The following is a 16,857-nucleotide window of genomic DNA, read 5'->3' on the forward strand; positions in this document are numbered from 1 at the left end:
GTGCGCCACTGTCAGTTGGGATAAATGAGACTCAGCTCACTGATCCCGGCAATGATTGCTGCGTGTTGGCGCATATACTTTGTTCCGCACTATGTGTGCTGCTTTCGAAGAGTGGCTACAAGAAGCTCAGCCAGCACAAAATCCACCAGATCAATGGATCCTGTAGAATATGACACTAGAATACCTAGGTTTCCCGGATCACAAGACACACGTCGTTTTTTTTTTTTTGTTTTTTTTTAAACAGTGGTGATGGTTGTGACACTGAGACTAAGCTCATAACGCCCCTCTTTATAAGTATAGTTCACAACCAGGCTGATCTACTCCTTCTTTTGCTGCGCCATATTAGACAGATTCTTGTCTGAAGAAATCGGGGGTTTGACGGACTGCTGTCTGGTTGGGAATAATTATAGCGGAATAATTTCAAGTGCCGGTCACGATGACTTGCAGTTACCTCCAGTGTTTACATCAAGCAAGCCCTTTAATGCCTAGTCATACGACCATCATTTTATTAACACTAAAACGTCCCAAGGCTAATTGATTATCTGCAAAATTTCGACGACTGGAGGTTTGTGCCTCCGCAGTTTGGACGCGACGTTGACAGCACAGATCGGGATAGAGGAACCTGAAGTTTGATACACAGGTTTCAACAATGGTGAAATCCTCCAAGTTCGACGTAGACAGATGCGCTTCAGGGGTTCCTTGCATGTATAAGAAATGTAAGCTGTCGTTTCGTTTTCGATACGTGGCTGATTTTCTTCAGTGCAAACGGCATCTTTGCTTTTCTTAATCCCAAACTTTCGCACTCCTAGTCGGTCAGAGCTTTAATCAGGTCGGATGTAGAGCGCATGGTCCCAAAGCTCACAATAGCAGTGCAACTGTGCAAGTGTTTTGGTGATAGGAAAACAGCAAGAAATATGAAGATTTATTTCATTCAGTTTATATGGGCCCATCTACAAGTAAATTTAAGGAGCTTAGGTAAAAAATGCTTGTTCGCAGCTTCTTGAGCTGTCCTTGGCCTCCCTTAAATATTTGTGGACAGGTGGCAGAGAAACATCTTAGAGAAAAAACAAACAAACAAACATTATTGCGATCTAACAGCATGATTTAAATTATTTATTTCACAAGACAGATAACTCCGATGGTGTTAATACGGGTGTTTATGCCAGTTTCTCAGGTTGGAGCCCAGCCGTCCACATGGCTGAACCTGGTTGGCGCCACAGCAATGACTCACAGCCAAAGCGCATGTACAATCTCGTGCTTTGTGCTCCAGGAGAGTGGAAGAAACTCTCTTAATAAATTTAGCCTTTCATAACTAGCCTCTTTTGGGCTTCCTTCTAGCCCTTTACAACCTTCATGCTGACTACATATATATCCGCGCATTTCTAACGGCTTAAGACCTCGTTAGTTGCCACAATAAATAATTTTAACGTTAACATACAGCTGCTCGATCGCTCTGAGCAGGCGTGAATGATTGCGCTTTCAATTAACTATTCTTTTTACTATTATCCATCGGTCTCTGTTGCGTTAGGTACCCCGTTTATGAAATGCTTGCTCCACATACTGTGTCGTATGGACAGGCGTGGCCACACATATTTCTCTACAATAGCCGTCTTACGTAGCGAATTCTGCTTTCTATGCAGACTCTGACAATCCAGCAACCCAACGAGGTCAGCGTGCGACTTTCAGGAGGACCTTGAACATTTAATCTACAGTTGCTGTCGTTTCACGTCACGCCACAGCACTTTGATGGCTGAATTAGGCTGTATCCACTCGAGGACAGTATCAATTAATGGTCTTGTGTACGGTTGCGTGCCTGAGTGTTGCGTGCAAATAAAGGCTCTGTTGACATTTCTAGGGGACAAGGGTAATTTATGTATCCTGAGAAAATCTTGTGTGCACATGAGGCACGTAGCCAAGATATTTTTAGGGCTTGGATACGTACCTACGTATATATATATATATATATATATATATATATATATATATATATATATATATATATATATATATATATATATATATATATATATATATATATATATATACACACGGCTTTTTTTGTTTTTTTTTTATTCGTAAGATTAGTGTATGAACATCGATGAACCGATAACTTCTAGCACAGTACTATTTTTGTGTAGTTTCAACCATGAACACTCGTTGAGGTGTCACCTAGTTTTCGAAAACAATTTGTAAAACTTCCGGCTCCACAGGCGCCCATTTCTCAATGAACGAAATAATGAATGAGTCGAAAGTTATTGGCCAAAAAAGAAATGGCCCATTTTACTGAAAGTGTATTTCTAGAAAAATTGTCTTTCATCAAGACGTTTGGTTTCCGCGCAGTCCAGTCCTCTTCGTTGCTGCAAGCAGTAATAAGGATCGTATTATATTCCGTCAGAAGTTTCAATGTACTTCATGTACAATGAAACTTTTGAAATGTTTCTGTCTATATATTTTGTCATAAGGTAAATGTATTTTTCAGTGCATCGACATTGCAATTATAAAACTAAACAAATGCGCAATGCAATAGGTACTTTCTTAGACGTTGTGGCTCTCTGTTGCTGAGCAAGTGAATAAGCATAATTACACGCCCCGTCGAAGAACCAAGTAATGACGAAGCGAAAGCTTTCAAAACCTAAAGGTTAGCGAGGAAAGTAATCTCAGGCCAACTTTTCCACTGAAAGCCACCTCGAAGCCTCACAAACACTCCACAGCAACTTATCTTAACACTTTTGAAGAGTAGTAAAGTCCAGCACCGCCAACCCGTTTAAAAACACCGTTCGGGTGCTGGGACACTCGACTGCCGGGTCCGCACTTGTCTCAGAGGTTGCAAGATTCTGCAGTTTTCAACGTCCGGAAACTCTTGCTCTCCGAGGCGCGATCGACAGCGGAACAACGCAGATGACCAAGGGAAGTGCTGCGTGCCTCTTGAGGCAGACACCATCGCTGCTTCTAGTGGCATGGGTGGTGGCGTGTGCCGTGGCGCTGCCCACATGCCGCTACCCGCGCCACTTCACCGACCACGACTACACGTGCCTCGGCTTCAGCAATGCCTCTGAGCTGGAAGAGGAGATCCAGCTGCTGCGCGCCGGCGCACCCATCCGGCTGACGCTCAAGGACAGCCGGCTCGAGCACCTGCCCTCGAGCGCCTTCGCGCACCTCGACGTGTCCGTGCTAGAGCTGAGCAACGTCACGGTGGACACCTTCACACTGGCTGAGCAGCATCCTTTCGAGGTAGTATACGAGCGAGGAGGCTGTAACATTTTGTCTGTTTCTTTTTTCTTTTTTTCTTTTTTTTTTTTTTTTTTTTTAGTGCTGAAGAAAATTATAAGGCTTATAAACGCCAGGTTTTCATACACTCAATTCTGGTTTGGTTTGGTTTGGTTTGATCAGTAAAAAAGTTTCACGGCGACATATGCCATGCGGGACGCCGTAGTGGAGAGCTCCGGTAAATTTCGACCACCTGCGGTTTTCTAACTTGTGTTCCAGCTCCAAAAGCCTGATCATTATTCTATTTGCGTTCCTGATTGCACCAGAAGGTAGAGGATCAGCTGACTACACAGTGACACGGGCGAGTGGGTATTTGCAGTTTTCACCAGGCCTACCTGAGCTCTCTAAGCAGCTCATGGAAACTACTAACGGAAAATCCACGACGTCATTTCACAGTTACAAGTGTGTAAATAATTTCCTAGACAGTAAACCATGGCGGCTTGGACAACCGTAGAAATTGGCTTCAATCCCGACTCTTACTACGAGCATGCTATCCAATACGAGCTGAACTCTAAGTTCGTATTCACCGAGCAAGCATACTTTTTATTTTTACAACGAAATCAAACAGAACAGAATACTCTGTTTTTTTTTTTTTGATAAACGGTGAAACAAAAAAATCAAGGATTTCACCCAGATTGAAGTAGTGATGGTTGAGTGTGTGCTAGTGCGGCAGTCCTTCCCGTATTGCGTCGCGCTCATTCGGTCGTAAGTATTCTGGCTATATATGGTTCGATTAGTTACGGCGTAACGGGGAGCTTGTGTGGCACCTGTGAGGCCCTAAACTCCTGTCTGAGGAGGAGGACCCTCTTTCTCATCTCGCTAAAACTTTTTTGTCTTCAGATGGTTTGTAAGAGGTCCACTACAGGGTTCTATTGCAGAGCATAGGGCCAGCTGACCGAGGTTGCACGATCTCTGCTTACGTGATCCTTGCAAGAAGGTCTGAAGTGGTCGCGCTCAGTACAGGAAAACAAAGTCTTCACCACATGAAAGGCAAAAGTTTCGCAATTTTGGTTATTGCATTTGCTCTTTTTCTCCGTTTCTCCCGGCGACATTACAGGCAAAAACATAAAGCTTTCCATTCTTCTTCTTTTTTTTAATATGTATTTGAAAGCCACAATTTCTTCACCGTCTTGCCCTGCATTATATCCCTTATCCATCTCTATGTTATGTTTATGTCTGGCCGGAGCCGGCAGAGAAAGGAATGAATGGAAGAGAAGAGTTTATTTGTTTAGGCAAATGTAGCTGAACGACAACGTCGACATTGATAACATCTCGCCTTCGCCTGCGCTCATTGGCAATTGTTAAACGAGACACGCAAATAGGAGGGGAAATGGTTGGGGTTCAACCCAGCTGAGTCTGGTTTACAGAGCGAAAGCTCGATTGTGCATGGTCAAACGTGGTTTGTTGTAGTTTATTCCTCCATAGCCGTGTGCGAACCCCGAGGACACCAAAGCCGAGTCTAGACGACACGAAGGTGTTGAGGGCGTTTTGAAGGGGGAGGTCCCAGCAGCATGGGAGGGCCGCTGGCTCATCGCGGCGCACCTGAGGTCATATTACCACGGCCGACGACCTTGGCGAAACATGCGTAGTGGAGCTGCCGCTCAAAAATTCAGAGTAATCATGCTTTCAGCCTTTCTACTCCATATAGAGTGCGGAAAGCTGTTTAAGACCATGGCATCGCCCGCTGGATCTACGTATAACCATCAGCACACGAGTTATATGGCATGCTTTGATCATAGCGCTGAGCAGAGGACGTTCGACTTCTATTCGAGTCAATGTTCGCATCTACATAACTCTAAAGGAGCCACAGCATGCAAGAGAAACGAACAAGGGTTGACGGGGAGTCTCAGTTCGCAAGCCGAGCCAACGTTTCGACAAGGGGAGCTGTCTTCGTTTTGGGCAGCGCGATCACCACTGGCGTGGGTTTAAATGTAGCTTTGTTTCTGACGAAAAAGAAGAGAGAGAGAGAGGAGCAGGGCAAGGGTGGAAAGAATGTCCCTAAATGTGTGATAATCCCAAGCTATCTTAACTCACGTAATGAGATTTGAAGTAGTTTTTGTGGTTTTTACTTGCTCTACACTTTCTTCAATGATTTCTTCTGTATTTATTTATACTTTAGTATTTTTCACAGTCATATCTTACGTGTTTTTCTTGCTAAAGGTTTTTTCTTCTTTAATGCTTAGCTATGTATAATTATTTTGTTGGCATTATGTTTCTCCTCTTGTTACGCCCGCGTTCTGCTGTGCATCCCTTTGCCAAGCCAGACTACGGCTTTTTGGATGTACCCCTAACATCCTTGATGCTGCTCAATGAAGGTATTTGTATTTGTACTTGTATTTGTGTCCCATTTGCTCCAGCGTACTTCTCCCAGATTTTAACGTGGTGGCAATGTTCTATCTAATAACGTTACGTGGCGGTCATACCTGCGTTTCCACTTTATTAAGGAGAACGCCTTTCCTGGCTCATTGGCTGCGGAAATGATCGCAGGAGGTGTTTTTAGGTAATGTTCACACGAACTGACACTAAAGAAAAAATCTCTCTCGACCAGGAATCGAACCACTATCCCTCTAACACCCAGCCGAGCGCGCAAACCACTACTCCACACTGGGCTTTTTTTTTTTGTTACTCCATGCGGGGTTCGCGAGAAACCGATCCTTGTGTAGCGTGAGGATGACAGTAGCGATGACAATCATGATGCAGTCAGTGGCAATGTCAATAACGGTATTAGTAATGATAATGACGCTGCAGTTAATGATAATGATGGTAGTAGCGGTGACAGTGACGGTACATTTAGTTGATAATGATGATAGTAGCGAAAGAGATGATACTAGGAATAACAATAATGATGCAGTTTGTGAAAATAGTCTTGTAAAGTGGCTTTCATCATTTCCGCTCGTACTTAAGTGTAGCCACGTAATTTTTTATACATACGCATGCGCAGGGCTTCGAGGACACGCTCACCGAGCTCACCTTCAGCGATGACACCACCCTTCCCGAGTCCTGGGCCGTGCTAAAGGAGCTGCACATGCTGCGTGTGCTGGCGATATCGGACATGAGCTCAGTCAACCTGACCAGAGATTTTCACATGCTTCCCAAGAGTCTACGAGTCATAGGCGTCACCTCGTCGCATGTCGATTACGTTGACGACGACTGGCTCGCTCCGCTCACCAACCTCGAGGTGGTCGCGGTGGTCGATACAACCTTGAAGTCTCTCAAGAGGTCCATGCTGCCAAGACCAGCGCCGAACCTATGGCGCCTCATGTTCCAGTGAGTACGTCATTGCGATCAGCATTATGCGTTTTGCCCAGTCGATCACGAGCGAGAGCCAGTAGATATATATATATATATATATATATATATATATATATATATATATATATATATATATATATATATATATATATATATATATATATATATATATATATATATATATATATATATATATATATATATATATATAGGTAATAGAGATAAATTACTTGAAGTAAATGTGCAACAAATTTATAGACCACCGATCGCGCTCAGTGGAAGAAATCGGCTACCAAAGAGGAACATCTTACATTTCGATACAATTTTGGAATAATTATAAATATCTATGAAGCTAAGTTGACCTACGTCAAACGGCTCTTCGGTTTGCTTGACTGACGTCAACCGTTGCGGAATATTTTAGAAAGTCTGCTTCGTCACTCAGAGTGTACGCAAAAATGTTCATGAGCTGATTTGTTTGATGTCATTTAGCAAACCCCAAACCGCACGTCTTTTTCAAATTTAGCCTGGGTTACAACTAAAACTCGCGGCTGGTACGTAATAAGGTGTAGTCAACAACTATAGTTAGACTTGCGAGCAGTGTGTCAGCAATGGAAGCCTGAGACCAAAATTGAGAATATAAATGAGATTCCGAGCTCGGCCTTATTTCAATCTTAACACCATGTTATGAATGGATTGTCTTCGACGCATACTTGAACAATCTAAAGTCACATCAACAATTATTGAATCAGAATTTGGTCTGACTTTGACATTTAGTAGAGACGATCACTTGGCGAAGTGTAGTAGTTTAATTAGTGGTACTATACTTACTTATAGGAATTGCTCAAACTACTTCTATTTAGAATTTTTATTACCCAGACGGTCTGATGCCCTTCTTTGTAAATAAAATAACTGAGGAAAAGGAGAATACCATTAAAGAGAACCTGAGGATTGGTTAGATGGTTCATAGTTTCAATATAGTATATGTCGCGTTTGCAAAACCAGAGCAAAGGCGCGGCCACTTGAGCGCTAATTTTCATCCGCTACCTCTCGTGTCTTTACCTCGCAGCTTGTGTCCGGGAACAATGTCTCGTAAAACGATATCTTCACGTTTTTGTTCCAGCGACGTGGTTTTCGAACCTTAGTGGTTCGAAAACATTCGCTATACTCTCAACGCCAACCTAAAGAAGTGAAGTGCATGAAATGGACGGACGGCTTAGATCTTTCATGTATGACTCTTAATGGTTAAAAATGAACTATAAGGGACTCGCAGCAGTTTCAATAGAACGCGACAAAATTAATGAAACTATGTATTGCATATTGCTTCAAGGTCAACGCAAGTCGCCGCGTGTGCATGGCGAACGTCGCTTCGCGAAGCCGGTTACAAATTACTGGGTTTTTCGCCTCACACCCGAGGTAGGTATCAGCCGCCAGCCTCAAGATACGCCGCAAGTAGACGACTGCGAATTGATTTTTAGCTCGTTTTTTTTTTTTTTCTTTAGGCACACCAAAATGATTAATCCTGAGGTGCAATCTCAGCGTTTCTAAGATTGCTAATCCTAACCCAGCAAATCAAGTTACGTGTTTCTCATTGGAGTAGACTGTGCCTTAGTGGGTTATTTGGGTTATTGTTCGAATTTCCGCGCCTTGAGTTACGCCCATAGATTTATAGCGCGGCTCTCCACCAGCCAGCCTTGGCAGTTAGTGGCAGAACGGAGCGCCACCTGCCACCTGTCAAGGCTAGCAGGTCGCAAAGTGAGGAGTTGGAAATTCCCACCCCACGTTAAGAAAGAGAGATATAAAAAGAAGGGGAGTGGTGATGGGTGGCTGGAGGGTACGGCAAGAGTGAATGAATGCGCAACCGCCTGCACGGAAAGAACCCGGAGAGTGGCTACCGTAGAAAGAGGAAGCTACGCCGAGTGCAGAGTAATGTGCAATCACAGGGTGACGCTACGAGAAGGAGCAGAAGGGTGAGTAAACAGCTAAGTTTATGGTGAGAACGTAGGAAGAATGGCTCAAAGAGAGGGAGAGAATGAAAAGTGAAGGTGGTGTATGCGGTTGGAGTGTGAGGAGATGAATGACGAAAGCGTAAAAGACGGAAATGCAAGGCGGAAAGTGGAGGAGGAAGGTACGTCGGCGCCAGGCGACTACGGTCGTGTTCAGTTCTTACCGGCTGTTGCGTAATGTGAAATAGGGGTAATATAAATTGTATGCGTAAAGTAGTGAAATAGTGAAAAATAAGCGCGCCCACATATGCACTCGCCGCACGAGGCGAGGTCGATGAGGCCCGGCGACTCCTTCCCCTGCTGGGACGACCTCACGTAACTCACGATAGACTTCGGCACAACCAGGCGTTGATCCAGTAGCTGGAAAATTCCAGGGGCACACTTAAGTCTTCCTACGTGCTGAAATGCGAAGCCATTGCGAGTTCCGTCCCGCCGCCTGCTGGATTCGCCCGACACTACGCTCGCGGACCTCGCCCGCACTAGCCCAGGTGACGTACATGTATGGTGTATTTACGAAGATTAAATGAAGGGGTGGCGCAAATGGAACTTTATGAACACGGCGATGTTCACTTCACAGAGTGATAATATGGTGCTCCCTTGCCTGGGCCAGGGATGCTGATCTGTTCATTCCAGCGCGGATTCGACACCCAGTTGCTTCAATACCCTTTTTTCTATGCGTAGTTCGTTCGAGCACGCTCTGTCCCACAATTCCTGCCAATGCCACTCAAGAGACAAGAAATGCCTTCGCATTAAAAATAATTACTCCCATTTCTCAGATTAGCTGTTCTTCGCAGTTTGCACAACATTATTTAAAGGAGGGTCAGTCGAAGGACGATTATGCGTAGGGAAATGAAGAATAGCCTCTAGCTGAACGTCTATGCATATCTCTCTCAAATTATTTACTTCAGCATATGGCAAAACCAAAACACCCCAAGAGCTGAGCTCTAATTTCGTATTACCGAGTATCGTAATTGTAACGTAATTACTATTTTGTAAAGAAGAAGACGGGCTTACGCTCGAGCCGCATGGTCGTCGCCTGGTGCTCGCGCCTGGCTGGCCTCGCAGATCTCGGGCAGGTGTTACGCCTACCCGAGTTTCCAAGCTTTTAGAAATAAATCCCCATCCTCACTTTATTGTTATTATTTTTCTAGAAAACACGCCAAATATTGGAAAATAAAGCGAAGGAGCCGCAGATTTTCTTATTAACGCCAGTCTTTGAAGCCGCGAAATAGGTTTATTGTAAGCACTTATCGTGAACTTCATCCGCATCTGCGATTACTCGTCATCACCCTCCGTTTCACGTGAACTTCATCCTCATTTGTGAATCATAATCATCAACGTTCTGCGGCCGTTCTTCGATGTCATTGTTGGCAGTGCCAATAAAGCTCGGTCGCCCAGCTTACATTATAAACAAATATTTTCACTGATGCTGTCAGTGTCGGCAAGCCAAAGAGTGTTCCGGAGCTAGTTCTGGATTACATAATGCCGTAATATTTTAAACAGCTGTTGCATTTGTTCGTGTATATTTCCTAACCATGCGCGTAAATGGTGAGACAACATTCCTGCGATAAGCTTATTTCACCCTCTAATCATGACAAGCTCTGCCTAATCCGTGTCAATGTCAATACCATATTGGATTTTTTTTTATTATCGCCCTATTGCTGGTATTATTGCCTGCCCTTACCTCCTTCACCCCACCAGTGTTAGTACAAAGGTATGTATCTCCAAGCTCTTTTTTTTATCTCAAGTCGGGAAAGGTGGTGTTTTGTGCTTGTCATATCTGCAATGATGTGGAGCAAGCTTGCTAAAAGTTGGCTTCACCGTAAACCTAACATGTCGGTGGTGAAAACAGTGTTGCAGTGGGGATCTTTTGTCCGGTTCTCCTATCCGTGTGACTTTAAAATTAAACCAGGCACGTTCACCTAGGATGAAAGGAGGATGATTGTTCTTATTAAATTAGACAAAAAAATAAATAGTGAAAGAATGCCCTAGCTTCGCACAGAGCGACAACAATCGTTCCTCCAATCATCCCGAGATCTTTTTCACAACAACCAGTACTTAGCAATACATCTCCAATACCCATCTTTTTGCCACCTTGAATATGCTGGATATGATTGAATTTACGTATATGTAGGTCGTCATTTAAGACTCATAAAGCTTTCAGGTAAGGGCATGTGAGTAAAAGAAATACTGGAGATTAGCGGTTCAGTTTCAAGGGCCTCGAAAGAATGAACCGGACCTATACCAACTTCTCCCTTTTCAGCAACAACACCCTGACCAGCGTTCCGAAGGACCTCTGTGAAGACATACCCAAGTTAATTGCTATCGACCTTGGTGAAAACTTGATCCGGAGTTTCGAGGAAGAGAGCATCGCTCCAATCTTCAAGCAGCCATTGTATGACCTAATAATTGCAGGTACGCATCAACAAAGGCTTTTAAAATTCAGCTTTATCCCTACAAACTTAATAGCGTTTTGGCACGAAAAACTTCAGTGCAAACAGCGATTGGCTTCGTAACAGGCAAACAGTCGGTAAAGACGGAGCCTCAAAATGTATGCACACTACAGCCATCACTACTGTATCGTAGGCGGAGTGAAATGGGCCAATAACGAAAAAATTTAACTGACAGTGTAATTAACTATTTAATTTCACATAATTTAAACTTATAAAGCAATAATCAAAAGGGTAAAGCGGGCGGTTAAGTTGAGGCGAAAGGAAATATATTAGACACTTACAGAAACCTTGTGATATCGCATAACGCGCACATGCAAATTAGTCGTTAATTGAGCTTGAGTCATAGAGGAAGCACTACGTATTTGCGTCTCAAATTACCTCGGGCAGTATTTAGTGCCTCGTGACAGGAAAACAAAGCGACAACTAATTCTAATCACAAGGTGCTGTGACACTTATAAATTTTTGATGCCTTGGGCACGATTCTGAGCATCGTGGCGTAGCCGTTGACGTCATCTTGTCACACTGTCGGCAGTAACTCGTTATATGCCTCATAAAGAAACCTGGGCCCGTATTCAGAGTTTGCGTCGTTGTCAAAGTGTCGCTATCTCACGTGACCTCGAGTCATCTGATTGGTGGAAACGCCGGAACATAATGTTGACACCTCTTCCGGTTCCGTAGTGGCAACACCCGGTTCCGACGTTTCCACCAATCAGATGACTCGAGGTCACGTGAGATAGTGACACTTCGATAACGACGCAAACTCGGAATACGGGCCCTGATGTTGTCGCCGGCCTTGTTGCAAACAATGGAGTTCCGAAAACCTCAGATCGGTCAAGCAGGACTGTGAAGTGATCACCCCGGAGACTACTAGGCAACCGGGGTCGAATTCGAAAAGGCTTCTCGGTCGCCCACGTTATGTAATCGGTCAGAAATAATGCCAAAATATTTGTATAACTGACGAATACTGAGGAAGCTTTCTGTATAGAAAGCAAGGTAACTGGACTAAAAAGAGGAGTGTTAAATTTGGATACAGCGGGAATCGAGCCCACGCCCTAAACATTTGCGTGACTGCCGGGTATGCAGACCACAGGCCTAGAAGGATTGTTTGAATGTTTATAGCCACAGGTCATAAGGGATCTCTTTATATACATGATATTAACACGAAGTTATACACTGGAATCGTTATATATGCAAACTATTTACAAAACACCCAGCCAAAGGGTGAGCTGCATTATTTTGACAGGAAAGACAACTAATAAGCCGGCAAAGATAGACATCTTGCCAACAGCAGAAGGCTCTCTAGTTCAAAGACATATTTATCTCATAAATATGTTTTAATCGGATCATTCAGCTAAAATTAATTCTGGCGGGAACAACAGATTTGACGTTGAAGCGCGGCACGAACGTTGTTCACTGGTTATTGAGCCCAATCAAGAAAATCGTGTCATGGGGTTTGCAATCAGTTTGAGTAGTTAAACAAGGCATCGCACATTGTGTCAATTTAGAACAAACTTGTGACGTGCTGCGAAGGCCACGAAGGCTCGTTAGAACCAGCTGAATAAAGGTGAGACTAGTGAACGCATGATGCAGCCAGTAGTTAATTGTGGTAGTGACATAAAAAAAAAATGACGTTAAGTGTATGTTTTAGGTGCGAAAACTAGAAGCCTTTCGCGCCGATAAGACATAATTAGGCATTTAAGCTCAGAGCCTAATAAAGCTTAATTACGCTTAGGGTGGATGATGTATAGTTAAGGTGTTCATACAGCAACATACTACTGTAATGTGACCTTACATAACTTTGGGCTTAGCTAGACCTATTACGCTTAACTAAGCCTAACAGGCTCAATTAGGCGTAAGGTGGTGTAATTGTGCAAATATGTATCGTGACACGGGCTTATATAGACCTGCTAATTATAGTGCTAATTAGACCTGAAGAGTTTTGACCTTGACCTTGGGGCTGGCACTCATGGTATAGTCACGGTTATTCATTACAAGTCACAGTAATCATGTACAGTACATCGAAGCTAAGCTTTGTTGTTGTCATGTCAAGGGACGGCTAGGCGGGCGGAAGACGGAAGTCGGTGATATCATCATGCCAGGATAGGAGTGCTTTCTCACTAAGAATATAAGCGGATGTTTTGAGCCGCGTTAAGTCCATTCGTCGCTTAGCTCACCAAATAAGCGTACGGTCATTTCTCATACGGCACCGCTCGATGCGAACTGATTGAGTAGATGCGGATGCATTCATTTTTATTGCCTGCCCGAATAACCCCATCTTCCTTTCTCCCTTCGTTATTGGGGTGTTTAAGGTGTCGACCCCCCAGCGTTAGAACTCCTTTCATCTTATCGTAGTCATCTCGATCCCGATGCTCCTTGTGCAGTATCTTCTGGGTGTTTATCTGGTTGCTTGAAAACAATTATTTGCCCTCTCTGTATCTTTCATCGCAGGTAACCCTCTGCACTGTGACTGCAAGCTTCGGTTCCTGCGCGGCCACATAAAGAACTGGCGCCACAACCGCTGCTTCACACCGGAGTCGCTCCGAGGCCACCACCTGAACTGGATCACCGACCGTGAACTAGGCTGTCCCAATGCCACTGCATCCTTCCACAAGGTCGCCGTCACTGTTCCATAAAGAGGGAAGATCAGTGGTTGCAGAGAAACCTCCCCAGGCGACTCGGTCACTATGAAGCAGCATACGCTAGGACGAGCTACGCGACAAAATCGGCCACCTATATCTGGCTACGGCGATCCAAGCGAAATAAAAAACAAAAAGGCTCCCATGAGTTGTGTGAAACCGGCTCTTACACGAGTTGCACCCTCGTTGCGTAGTGAGCCCAGTTAAAACAAATGGCGCATGGAATTCAGTGTGCCCATGTGGGCGGCAGCGCGCAACAAGAGACCGGGTGCGCATGCCTATTTGCTATAGTGCGCTTTAAAAGGGATGAGACCAGCAACAAACAAAAGATGAAGTGCACAGCCAGGGCAGCATTGGGCAACCCGTTTGTTATCGCTGGTCTCATCAGGTCCGAATCACACCAACTAGCTCGCTTGGTTACCACGCCGCTTTAACTGCTTTCGTGGATTGCACGTTCATTAAGATTCGGCTTCTGCTTCATGTAAATGCATTCTTCCTTTCCGCTAGCGAAATTTTTTTGTTTTTTGCGTATCAGGCATCCACTGGCTAATCTTCTCCTGGGTCACATATAATTGTGCGATGGAGATTCGTGGCTTCAGGTGCCAGAAGAAGGGGTTGTGAAACGAGCAGGAGACGGAATAGGCGGATTCGCAACCGATATGCGAACTACTTCCAGGGCATGGCTCGAACTCGGCTACAAACACAGAAAATTAAAGGGGAGAACGATACAGACTAATAATACGGCTGAGAGTGGTCGCCTAGCGGGCGCCCCATGTCTCACACCGGTGCGGAAGCTGCCACCCTCATCGCAAGAGTTTCAGGTGTCTTATCTTTGCCAAGAAAGCCGCGCATAAAATTATCTGATAAGGCTGATATGATGATAAGCGTAGAGCCCTGCACTCCATCACCACGCTGACCTGACGCCGTAAAAACGAATGTTCATCCAGTCGCTCAGCCGCGCTGCGGATTATGCCCCTCGAGTGCCGGTGTTCATTCTTGATGAGCCGTTGCCTCACGCCTGGAGGCATTAAAGAAATTTATTGGGAGCACTTAAAAATGTCGTTGAAAATCATTGAGCAATGTTTTTATTTAGAAAACTTGATATTTTGAGGTCGACCATCAAATTTTTGAGGTGGATTCCCATATCCTGAGCTAATCAAACCACCGTCTGGTACGGTAGGACCCCTAAATTTTTTGGTTGGGCTAAAAGACTCTTTCGAATTTGACGATGGGCCCTGATTGGCCCTCGGTGTGATGGCGTCACAATCTTGGTTGACCAATCTTAGGATTCTCTAGACCAGACTTTTTTTTTACCCTCGCCCGCAGGCTGCTAGCGCGCTCCTGGGTGGATGGATGGATGGAATATAGGAGCGTCCCCTTTAAAACGGGGTGGAAGCAGTTGCTATCATGCTCATTTTCCTCCCTATATCTTAATTATTGTTTTAGATTGGTTAACTATACCATCATTCTATTTACTAAATTTTTGTTTCTACATTATTAACATTGTCACTTTTCTGCTTTTAAGCCACCAATCTTCCAGTTGTTTTTTGCTAGCTTCCACCTCAGGTTTATTCACCCGGCCACTGATATCTCTAAACCCCAGAGCTTCAGGAAGAGTGACAGCGCCTGCATCGACTTCCGGATGGATACCATTACATTCGAGTATAATATGGTCAATTGTTTCAGTTGAGTTACCACATACTGCACATGCGTCATCTTCATTGTTAAAGTTCTTTTTGTAGCTGCGCGTTCTAAGGCACACTGATCTAGCTTCAAAAAGTAGGGCACTGCCTCTTGAGTTACCAAGGAAAGCACCCTTCCCGATCTGCCTTTTCCATTTTCGGTATAATTCCACACATTGTTTCTTTTCCATCTAATTTATCCAATTTTTACCTTCTGTGTTTTTCACCTGTTGCTTAACGCTCTTTATTTATTCGTCCTTGTCACCAGCATACTTACTGGTTAGTTTCCTAGTTCTTTTCCTCCATTGTGAGTCAACGCTTTTTATGTACAGGTATTTAAATACTTAGGGTAACAAGCTGGATTCCAAGGGAAGGAAAGCGTAGCAAGGGGTGGCAGAAAGTTAGGTGGGCGGATGAGGTTAAGACGTTCGCAGGGGTCAAGTGGATGCAGCTAGCACAGAACCGGTTTGATTGGAGAAATATGGGAGAGTCCTTCGCCCTGCAGTTGGTATAGTCAGGCTGATGGTGATGATGATGATGATTATTTAAATACTTTTGCTGCCCATCTGTTACTGTCCAATTTCTTCAGGCGTTCCTCAGCTTCCCGTACTGCCTCGCCGGGGTGGCACAGCGGTTACGGTGCTCGACTACTGTTCCCAAGGACGCGGGATCGAATCCCGGCCTCTGCGAGAGAGTCTGCAGTGATGTAATCTCTCCGCGTACGTCGCCAGAGGGCCGGGATAGGAGATTGAGGGGTCGAGTCCCGCCTTAGCAGAGCTCGGGCAGCGGCATGGGTGCACTCGTTCCCTTCCACGCCTTGATGTCCCGGTGTCCAGACAAGGCATTTGTCTTGTTCGGGGTGTCCACGATTTTTCAATATTCTGGCAGCCTCGGGACATATTCGTCCTTTGATGCAGTTGCGGTAGGCAGCCATAGAGTCTGTTATTATATAGGCGCAGGTGGAATGCGTGGCGACTAAAGCAATGGTCCCCTCCTCCACCATTTCTATATTGTCATCGCAGACAGTGAGGGCAGCAACCAGTTGTTGTTGGTGAATCACAACCACTACCGTGTGCCCCGCTTCTGACTTTTCTGCGTCTACGTAGTAGGATTCAGTGTCTGTCCCGTACTTTTCCTGGATATGCATTTGGCCCGCGCCTTCCGGCGCCTGTCGTGACGCTGGGACTAAGTTGACCCGGCCTTCACTTGGTAGCGTGCAGAGACTCGGGGTTGAAGAAGGACTGAATCTTCGAAGTTGGTAAAATATATACAAGCAGGTTTAATGGCACTTTGAGAAAACTTATTTACATGATTATTTACACGAAAAAGAAGGGTACAACAGCAAAATGGCAAGTGTTAAGAGTTCATAGCGAGAAGCGACTGGATGAGCCGTTTACCCAGGGCTCAGAGCGACATTTTGTGCTCTGCAGCGTCCTTAAAACCCCCTATGTCCAGCCCCTCTCTGAAGATGCTGATCAACCAAATCCAGGGCACGCCCCTCAGATATCGGCATCCAATCGAACACATCACTGCACTGATGGCCTGAAGCACTGACTGGCCCGGC

The 16,857-nt window shown here is 44.8% G+C and overlaps 1 protein-coding gene across 1 annotated transcript; it reads left to right on the forward strand.

Annotated features, from left to right (window-relative positions):
* The first annotated feature begins 2,898 nt into the window (after nt 1-2,898).
* LOC146186581 (uncharacterized) lies at nt 2,899-13,745 on the forward strand. Its single transcript, XM_084608065.1, has 4 exons — nt 2,899-3,231; nt 6,209-6,534; nt 10,786-10,937; nt 13,424-13,745. The coding sequence occupies exons 1-4, from the start codon at nt 2,899-2,901 to the stop codon at nt 13,606-13,608; spliced, it is 996 nt and encodes a 331-aa protein (XP_084464191.1). The 3' UTR covers nt 13,609-13,745.
* Nucleotides 13,746-16,857: the final 3,112 nt, after the last annotated feature.

Source organism: Amblyomma maculatum, chromosome 6 (assembly GCF_055883805.1).
Source record: "Amblyomma maculatum isolate TAMU_Amacu chromosome 6, ASM5588380v1, whole genome shotgun sequence".
Taxonomy (NCBI): Eukaryota; Metazoa; Arthropoda; class Arachnida; order Ixodida; family Ixodidae; genus Amblyomma; species Amblyomma maculatum.